Source organism: Pseudoliparis swirei, chromosome 23 (genome assembly GCF_029220125.1).
Source record: "Pseudoliparis swirei isolate HS2019 ecotype Mariana Trench chromosome 23, NWPU_hadal_v1, whole genome shotgun sequence".
In the NCBI taxonomy this organism is placed as follows: domain Eukaryota; kingdom Metazoa; phylum Chordata; class Actinopteri; order Perciformes; family Liparidae; genus Pseudoliparis; species Pseudoliparis swirei.
Window position 1 is genome coordinate 22,412,227 of NC_079410.1, and position 10,239 is coordinate 22,422,465.

Genomic DNA, 10,239 nt, shown 5'->3' on the forward strand with positions numbered 1-10,239 from the left:
CCATGGTTGAGGTCTCAGGCCATGGTTGAGGTCTCAGGCCATGGTTGAGGTCTCAGGTTATGGTTGAGGTCTCAGGCCATGGTTGAGGTCTCAGACCATGGTTGAGGTCTCAGGCCATGGTTGAGGTCTCTGTACATGGTTGAGGTCTCAGGTCATGGTTGAGGTCTCAGGCCATGGTTGAGGTCTCAGGCCATGGCTGAGGTCTCAGGCCATGGTTGAGGTCTCTGGACATGGTTGAGGTCTCAGGCCATGGTTGAGGTCTCAGACCATGGTTGAGGTCTTAGGTGATGGTTGAGGTCTCAGGTCATGGTTGAGGTGGTTGAGGTCTCTGGCCATGGTTGAGGTCTCTGGCCATGGTTGAGATCTTAGGCCATGGTTGAGGTCTCTGGTCATGGTTGAGGTCTCAGGTCATGGTTGAGGTCTCAGGCCATGGTTGAGGTCTCAGACCATGGTTGAGGTCTTAGGCGATGGTTGAGGTCTCAGGTCATGGTTGAGGTGGTTGAGGTCTTAGGCCATGGTTGAGGTCTCTGGCCATGGTTGAGGTCTTAGGCCATGGTTGAGGTCTCTGGCCATGGTTGAGGTCTCTGGCCATGGTTGAGGTCTCTGGCCATGGTTGAGGTCTCTGGCCATGGTTGAGGTCTTAGGCCATGGTTGAGGTCTCTGGTCATGGTTGAGGTCTCAGGTCATGGTTGAGGTCTCAGGCCATGGTTGAGGTCTCAGACCATGGTTGAGGTCTTAGGCGATGGTTGAGGTATCAGGTCATGGTTGAGGTGGTTGAGGTCTTAGGCCATGGTTGAGGTCTCTGGCCATGGTTGAGGTCTCAGGCCATGGTTGAGGTCTCTGGCCATGGTTGAGGTCTCTGGCCATGGTTGAGGTCTCTGGCCATGGTTGAGGTCTTAGGCCATGGTTGAGGTCTCTGGCCATGGTTGAGGTCTCTGGCCATGGTTGAGGTCTCTGGCCATGGTTGAGGTCTTAGGCCATGGTTGAGGTCTCTGGCCATGGTTGAGGTCTTAGGCCATGGTTGAGGTCTCTGGCCATGGTTGAGGTCTCTGGACATGGTTGAGGTCTCTGGCCATGGTTGAGGTCTCTGGACATGGTTGAGGTCTCTGGCCATGGTTGAGGTCTCTGGCCATGGTTGAGGTCTTAGGCCATGGTTGAGGTCTCTGGCCATGGTTGAGGTTTCTGGCCATGGTTGTCAGTAAAAAATGGTGGATTGCTAAACTGAGCTGGAGGGCAGAGATCTCAATGTACCGACCCTTCGGCCTTCATCTATGGCAGTGGTCACCAACCTTTTTGAGCCCAAGATCCCTGACCTCCGCCTTCATGACGACAAGATCTACCTATTGAGGCGTTGAGAGAAAACGACTGTCCAGACTGGACTTATGACTTTTTATTTGGCCTAATTGTCATTTTGGTCCAGCGTTCAAATTGATGTGACCAGGTACACAGAATTTAAGTGTAATATAACAAGTAAAATATTTGTTAACCGCACACAATATGAACAAGAAAAAACACATTTGCGATGAACAGCTGGATGAACTACCAATATAAATGTTGTATTTATTTACATTTCGTTGCTTCTGTACCTGGACTCTAGCAATGACAATAAATTGAATCCAATCCAATTACAGCACAACACTGACAACATGATCAGTCAGTGCAACTCATGTAAGTTCAGCTCTCATCATAATGCCATCAAGCCATGTGACTCCAGTCAGAGTGATGGCTGTGACTGAACTCTGCCTGTGAGCTTGTAGTTAGTTCATAATCACAGACAGCCAGTCTGAGGCCGTCTGTCAGCTGTCTGTCAGTAATCCAGCTCCTGGTCTTTGATTTGGTGATTTTCTCAACTTCAATGACGAGTTTTTCGGGGCAAAATTGGTATTCATGAAAGTTTTCTCATCTGGGATTGGTTCTGAACTCAGACCGTTGGTGACTACGTTCACATCAGCTCTACAGACATCCTCAGATTTAAAGAATTTTCATAATAATAAATATGAGAATCACCATTTGTGACTCCTGCATCTGTCCCTTTTCAAATAATAGTATAAATGCAATTGCAATCACTTTCAAGTAAACCAGATTGCTCTATGGACAAGAAAAAAGCTCAATGTTGAGCTTTTGTTTTGAAGGACAACAGCAGAAAAGCCCAACTCACGGAGGTAAGACCTGGTAAGTCGCCAAGAATCTCGGCTGTCGCGCACGCGCAGGCGTAACCTGTTAATGCCTTAACGTAAACATGTACACGAAGGTACAGGCATTTCAACATGTATTTATTGATGACTTAGTTTTATGTCGGTGTACTTTGAGCTTGTGTAATATGTGAAGTTATCAATAAAGGTCTTTCTGCATTTCCCCCTGCGCCCCACCTGTAGTGGTACGTTCCCCTCTTTCTGGGTGCACAGCTGAGAACACGGCTGTGTAAGCGAACCCGTTTTCAGGCGTTCATGAATCAGGCGGAGATCTTTTCTGACGTCAATCTTCCAGTCAGAAAGAAAACATTTCAGAAGACACTTCAGAAAATGTTCTAAAACAAGGAACAATGTGTTTTTGAATTTATTTTCATTTTATTTTGGAGATCGACAGGGAACGTCTCCGAGATCGACCGGTCGATCGCGATCGACGGGTTGGCGACCACTGATCTATGGGAATGAGCTTTGGTGACGGAAACAATCTGATTGCAGATATCAGCGGCCGGATTGAGCTTCCTTCTTAAGGTGGCAGCCTTTTCACCGTTGTCCAGAGGGAACTCGGCGTAGAGCCGCTGATCCTCCTTGTCGAAAGGGGCCGGCTCAGGTGGTCTGGGCATTTGATCAGGAGGCCTCCTGGAGGTCCAACCGAAGAGGAAAAGATCGAGCACCACCGGAAAGACTAGCCTGGGGTGCTTCTGGGTCCCCCCCAGGATGAGCAGGAAAACTATGCGGAAAGAACTTGAATTAATCTTAATTGTATTACAATTACGTTTCTGTATGTTATATATTTATTTGTTTTATTGATGAAAATTATTTTGTTCAAATACGCTAATATAGTCTGGCATATCAACATAATGATAAATGTACGACTGGCCAATTCTCCTGAAATTGAAGCTTCATCTCTTGAGCTACAATTTCTACTATTGACAGCTCAAAAGTTTTGATAAACATTTTCGAGTTCTCCATAAATGTCCACAGTTGGTTCATCCAGCTGGGTTACATTCCCATAGTCAGCTTCATCTTCACAGGTTCCTTCGTCTTCCTCAGGATCTTGACCTCCGTTACTCTCTAGCTCCTCATAGTCATCACTCTCCTTTTCTTCTGCTCTCTCTTCTTCCTCCCCGAGTTTGTTGTCGGTGTCCATTGGATCAACGTTGGCGTAGATATTGTCCTGGTCCTCATTCTGGTTATTGTCATAATCGTTGCCGTGTATGACAGCCACTGCAACACAAGAACAAACACGAGCATCAGGAGGAAGTGTGTCATGAATGTCAGAGGGAAGTCTTCACTCTTCACACAGGACTGGTGTTACCTCATGTGATCAAAACTATTGTCATGGATGAGAAAACAAAACATTGCAACAAACAAATATGAGCCCTGAAATCACTGGGATGCCAAATCAAACTGCACTTATAATTACGGGCATCGTAGTCAAGGGCAACAGGCGGACCGGCCGGTCTCGTTCTCCTGCAGACCAGACAGACCGCCACCAGAACCAGCAGGACCAGCAGCGGACCCATGACGGCGACTGAAGAAACCAGCGGCACCAGAGGCACTAGGAGAGGAAGACGTCAACAGTTAGTGGCGTTCATAAATCACCTCGGTGACCACGGAGAAGACACTTTGGAGCTTCCTGTTGGTTATCAGGAGAAGAGGAGGTCGCTGGCCAAGAGCTTTAAGGACCTCAACGACATCGTGGTCGAGATCGGGCCTGCTCTAGTTCAGTGGTTCTCCTGCCACGCCCCCCTTCAGAGGAAGAAAGATATTCACGCCCCAAGAAACTGAAACAAAATGGTCCATGCTGAATTATTATTAAAATAATGACGTTTTGTGACTCGTTTTCAAATAATAGAATTACTTTGCATTCACTTTCAATCGAACCAGAGGGCTCCATCAGACCAACAACTCCTAAAAGTGTTAAATCACTTTATTACAATACAAACACAGTTCTATCTGTGCACAACAATATGTTATTGTGGCTGAAATGAACCTGTTTGCACTGAATATCTTTTTAAGATAATAACAATAAATCGAGCTGAATAACAATGAACAGTTGTGTGCTTAGTGGTGCGTTCACATGAGTTAAACAGTGTGGGAAATGTGAGACATAGGATAATGTCAAAGGTTAAAACTGGGTCTAACTTCCTGTTTCTAACAGAAGTGGCCGGCCAGGAAACCATCCGTCTCTCTCTCTGTGTCCGTGAACTTTGAGAAAGTTTATTTTCATCCTGTAAAGTAAAAGTGAGCCGATGCAGCGATGCACAGTCAGCAGTGGCCTCCATCAATCCACTATTGTCCCTGAACATAGCAGTGTTTAGTTATAACTCTCCGCTCGACTCACTCTTAATGATGACCACGATGGAGGCGTTCGTGGTGGAAGTGAATCTCCGTGCAGACAGTGTGACCTCGTACACACAGCTGTACACCCCCAAGTGCTCATATTCGGTCACAGGGAAGTCAAAGGAGGCGGAGCCGGCGAGCGCTTGCTTGGTGTCGGTGAGGCCGGAGTCAGAGGAGATGAGAGAGAACACGCCCCCAGGATAATGGGAGGAAATGGAGCAGGTGAAGACGCAGCTGTAACCCCTGGTGACCTCGGCCCCCTGGGGGCCCCAGACCAGCCCTCCGTCAGGAGACGCCAGGGAGATGCTGGGCTGCTGCAGCGGCACTGAGTGCACAAGGGACAGACAGCATTCAGGTAGCTAACCAAATCTTTTGTTAACATTTAGTCTTTGGTTGGGTTTGGGAAAACATGTGAAATACTTTGTTAGGTTTAGACAACACAACTACCGAGTTAGATTTAGGAAAAGGTCTTGAGTTCAAATAACTGTGGACCACGAGCTCCAAAACCAATATCGACTTCTGTGTGGGGTATGTGGTGGCTGGGGCGTGGTTAGGCTCAGCTGCGGAGGGGAGTGGGGGAGTGGCTTAGGGAACAGGTGCCGGGAAGAGGCCTAATTGGCCTCAGCTGCAGGGGATCAGTTGATGTGTGTCTCTTTCCTATTGTAACACCCTGTTCCGTGTCTCCTCTGTCTCCTCTGTGTCTTCTCTGTCTTAATTGTTTAATTCCCTTCACCTGCCCTCAGCCACTCTCGTCTCGTTACTGTCTGATGTCATACACCTGTGTTTCCCCCCTATATATTGTGTCAGTCTTTCCCTTGTCTCGGGTCGGATTGTCGTCTCTAGTTCCGTGTCCTTTTCCCGTCGTCCTGTCCGTGTTCCTGGTTCTGCCTGTTGACCCTGCCGGCCCTGAACCTGGATTCTCTGCCTGCCCCTTTTGGACCTTGTGTTTTTGTAAACTGTTTTGCCTCATTAAAGAGTGCTTTTTTTGAGGCAAAAAATTCAAACAAACCATTACCCTCCTTCCTTCTGTTTGATTGTTTTTGGTATTGTTATTCTTCATGATGCTATCTCATTTAATGGACGTGTCTTACCAGCAACAGAGAGTCTGACCGAGTCACTTAAGGGTGAGTTGAAGTCTCGACTTGAAAGCCTTATCCGGTACTGACACGTGTATGAGCCTTCGTTTCCAAAATCCACTTGCAACAGGTTGAAAGCAGCCGAGTTGGTACTTGAGGTTTGAGTCTTTCTGAAGGCGCCTGAGGTCTGCTGCAGAACGAAGGTTCCACCTAAACGCTGATTTGAGGTAGAACAAGTGATGTTGGCGCCCTGGCCCAGGGTCACCTCCCCGACAGGACTCATGGAGATGCTGGGCTTTGGGAGGCTCACTGAAAAACAAAAACACAATCTCAGAGCTGACATGAATTGACTGAGTAAGGGGCGTGGCCTTCCTTCCCGAACTATGTTAATAAAACACCATATATCAAACGCACACATACACAAAAATGACTTAATTTGCATTAAAGTTTAATGTAGGGTGTTATTCCCCTCTTCAATTCTTTTAGCATGTTGCAGGGTGTTGTTACCAGAGCTTCACCAAGTGATGCAGCCACACTGCTGTTACAATATACAGGAAAGGTCACATGTATCCAAAGGGTTTCTCACCTGAACAGACCACACCTGCGTCCTCATGGTGTCCACATTTATTGTTCCCAAATTCTCTGCGCCCACACTCCGTTAGAGACCCTTCAGTTCCTGAACAGTCCACATCAAAGAGCCAGATTGGACCGGTTCCTTGACCAAACTGGGCCGACCCAGGAGCACTCAAGGCCGTGCCACAGTTCAACTGTCGACACACTACAGTAGCGTCCTTTAAGTCCCACCGGTCATCACACACTGTTCTCCACAAACCGTCGTGAAGTATTTCAACTCTTCCTAAGCAACGTGTAGATCCAGACCCGACTAATCGGATCTGAGCATCTATCAGAAACACAAGACACAAACTTAACAAATACAGTAAATATGAAGTTATTTACAAAGAGTATAAACTGAACACGATTAGATTGTATGCGTCACACCCGAGAACTGACTGACCTGCAGCAGGCGAAGTGGAGGTCAAGAGAAAAGAGGCTATAGAGAGAAGAGAACAATGGTATGGCTGAAAAGTGCTGAAATATAAATGTGTTGTGTTCTGGATTCCATTGAAAATTAAAAAAATGTTTAGATTAAAAATGAAAAGTTCATTGTGAGAGACCTCATGTTCTTACCAGACAGTCAAACTGCTGTAGCATACAGAAAAAGCATTTTTCCAAATACAATTTTGGAATATATCTTACCAATGGCCAAACAGCGAAGGTTTCTCTGTTGTATGATCCCCATGGCTGAAATATGTATCAGTGACAGAACCGATGACAGAAAACTAAAGTTAAAACCGCGAAGCACAAAAAAAGCCTCGCACTTCTCAGCGCTTCCTGGAGAGCTTCCTCTTTATGTTCCGGCATTTCTTTCAGATTAAACTAGAGTGCTAAAACTCAGAACCTGAACATGTACTCTGTAGCTGATAGAGAACATATGAACCATCAGCCACAGCGGCTCTCAAGGAAACATATACAAATAGTGTAGTATGTAGCAGTAGTAGTATATTATCAATATATGATGTTTACTTAAATATGAAATTAAATTTAATTCCTTTAAACCAGAACGTAACGTTAATGCGTTGGATTAAGAAAAAACTCAAATGTATAATCATATTAATGCTGTTTATACAAATTTGTATAATTAGTCCTGTTGGAAAATTAGACCATTAAAACAAGTTGGTTCTTAATAAATTAGTACGGTAGTAAGTAATTTGTTAAGTATATAAATAAAAAAAGTCCCAAAATGGGTTGAATTAAGTTTGTCTCGTGAGTTAGATATATAGATAGATGGATAGACAGATGGATAGATGGATAGATAGATAAATCGATAGATAGATATTTATTATTTTTTTATATTTTTATATTTTTATTTATTCTTTATTTCAGACACCAAGTTCCATATAAAAATAATAGACATACAACTATCAAAAAGAGAGAAAACAAGAAGATACAACATACATAATACAGTTCATTGGAAAGTATGAAGACTTTTGTGCCAATGTCGTCTTATGTTCGAAGTAAATCGATAGCAGCTCTTTAGAGGGTTGACCAGAGCCTCTACTATACGGTCCTCAGATTTGTCCAGTCGACACATGAAACCATACATCAATTGTCTCCAGAGCTCCTCACAGGTTGGTACGTGCTTAGACACAAACAGCTGACTAGCACTATGCCACCTCGGCACATGAAGCAGCATCTAAACGCATCATTGTAAGCTCCTGTGAAGAGACCACAGCGGAGCAGTGTACAATGGTGTTATGTAGGTTCTAAACAGGGAACATTTAACTGAATCTGAGCACATAGAAAACTTCCTTAATAACATATTGGCCTGAGAATATATTTTCTAGCGCTGTCGATATATATCGTTGTCATCTGTCCAATCATCAGAAATGACATGGCCCAGATATTTTATTTCCTCACAAACACCAAGGGGACTGCCAGATAAATGAAAGGTTGGGAAGGTTAATTTCCTGTCCTGATTACTTCTGACTATCATTATGTGGCTTTTCTTTGCATTATATTTTATATCATGATCTATGCCATACTGAGAGCACACCCTCAGCATCTGTTGCAGCCCAGCACCATATGGGCTGAGTAACACCAAATCATCTGCGTACATCAGATGATTGACAATAGATTCACCTCCTAGACAGCCTGTATTTGTCTTATTCAGCTGGCTTGATAAGTTGTCCATATAAACATTAAACAAAAAGGGAGATAAAATTCCTCCTTGTCGAACTCCATTACCAACATAGAAAGGAGCTGATTCAACATTGTCCCATTTAACATGAAAAGTTTGATTGGCATACCAGAACACCAAAATCCTCAAGAGGTTTAGGGACCCCTCTCGCTAGCAGCTTCATAAACATTGTTTCATGACGAACTCTATCGAAAGCTTTGGAAGCATCAATGAAGGATAAAAATACAGATTCAATTCAATTCAATTCAGTTTATTTGTATAGCCCAATTAAAAAAATTACTAATTTGTCTCGGAGTGCTTTACAATCTGTACACATAGACATCCCTGCCCCAAAACCTCACATCGGATCAGGAAAAACTCCCAAATAACCCTTCAGGGGGAAAAAAAAGGGAAGAAACCTTCAGGAGAGCAACAGAGGAGGATCCCTCTCCAGGATGGACAGAACAATAGATGTCATGTGACCAGAAGGACAGATTTAGAGTTAAAATACATTCAATGAATGTGACAGAGTGTATGAATAGTTCATAGTCAGCATATTCCACGATGGAGACCTCCACGATCCATCAGGCAGATGGCGGTAGAGAGGAGCAGTGGCGGCTCGTCCATAGGGGGCGCTAGTGCGCCGCCCCTCTTAAAATTTGGAGATGAAAAAAGAAGAAAAAAAATCCTGTCAAAAAACATTATATGCCAAATCATTTAAATAGTAAATATACCGTGTTGACGCGCTAAATGTGTGTGGGAGACCGTCAGCCTGTCAACAACCACTTACTCATCAATAATAGAAAAAAATAAAAACAACCCCAGGTTTCTCTTCAGCACTGTAGCCAGGCTGACAGAGAGTCACAGCTCTGTGGAGCCGAGCATTCCTATAAACCTTAGTGGTAATGACTTTATGAACTTCTTTAATGAAAAGATTTTAACTATTAGGGACAAGATTAATAATCTCTTGCCCATAACCAGTGCCAATCTGTCCTCAAGTGGAATGGCCTTGGAAACCGCTGTATGCCCTGGTGTATATTTGGAGGATTTTCTCCTATCAACCGTGACCAATTATTTTCAACGGTTTCTACTTGAAACACGTCTACCTGTCTCTTGGACCCCATCCCGGCGAGGCTGCTTAAAGACGTTTTGCCTTTAATTGGCGGCTCTCTATTAGATATTATCAATGTGTCTCTGCTAACAGGCTCAGAGTGGCTGTTAAACCTCTCCTGAAGAAGCCCACTCTGGATCCAGAGGTGTTGGCTAACTACAGACCGATCTCTAACCTCCTTCCTCCAAGATCCTTGAGAAAGTGGTCGCAAATCAGTTGTGCGACTTTCTACATCATAATAGTTTATTTGAGAAATTTCAATCAGGATTTAGAAAACACCACAGCACCGAGACGGCACTGGTGAAAATTACAAATGACCTCTTAATGGCAGCAGATAAAGGACTCCTCTCTGTCCTGGTCTTGTTAGACCTTAGTGCTGATAGAGGACTCCTCTCTGTCCTGGTCTTGTTAGACCTTAGTGCTGATAGAGGACTCCTCTCTGTACTGGTCTTGTTAGACCTTAGTGCTGATAGAGGACTCCTCTCTGTACTGGTCTTGTTAGACCTTAGTCCTGATAGAGGACTCCTCTCTGTACTGGTCTTGTTAGACCTTAGTCCTGATAGAGGACTCCTCTCTGTCCTGGTCTAGTTAGACCTTAGTGCTGATAGAGGACTCATCTCTGTACTGGTCTAGTAGACCTTAGTGCTGCATTCGACACCATTGACCATGACATCCTGTTACAGAGACTGGAGCAGTCGATTGGCATTTCAGGCACGGCACTAATTTGGTTTAAATCCTATTTATCAGATCGATCTCAGTTTGTATTTGTAAACGATGACGCCT

The 10,239-nt window shown here is 44.5% G+C and overlaps 1 protein-coding gene across 1 annotated transcript; it reads right to left on the bottom strand.

Moving 5' to 3' along the window:
• Window positions 1–1,283: 1,283 nt before the first annotated feature.
• LOC130188356 (uncharacterized) lies at window positions 1,284–6,269 on the bottom strand. Its single transcript, XM_056406680.1, has 5 exons — window positions 6,195–6,269; window positions 5,624–5,917; window positions 4,534–4,857; window positions 3,613–3,747; window positions 1,284–3,413 (listed from the first exon to the last, which is right to left on the bottom strand). The coding sequence occupies exons 2-5, from the start codon at window positions 5,889–5,891 to the stop codon at window positions 3,124–3,126; spliced, it is 1,017 nt and encodes a 338-aa protein (XP_056262655.1). The 5' UTR covers window positions 5,892–5,917; window positions 6,195–6,269; the 3' UTR covers window positions 1,284–3,123.
• Between the last annotated feature and the right edge of the window lie 3,970 nt (window positions 6,270–10,239).

Excerpts from the sequence above, each read along its gene's own strand:
- LOC130188356 (XM_056406680.1), bottom strand. The coding sequence starts at position 5,891 with ATGAGTCCTGTCGGGGAGGTGACCCTGGGCCAGGGCGCCAACATCACT. Across the intron at positions 3,748-4,533 it reads CATCGTGGTCATCATTAAGA|TGCCTCTGGTGCCGCTGGTT; the intron begins GTGAGTCGAGCG and ends TTCCTCTCCTAG. Across the intron at positions 3,414-3,612 it reads TGCCCTTGACTACGATGCCC|TGGCTGTCATACACGGCAAC; the intron begins GTAATTATAAGT and ends CTTGTGTTGCAG.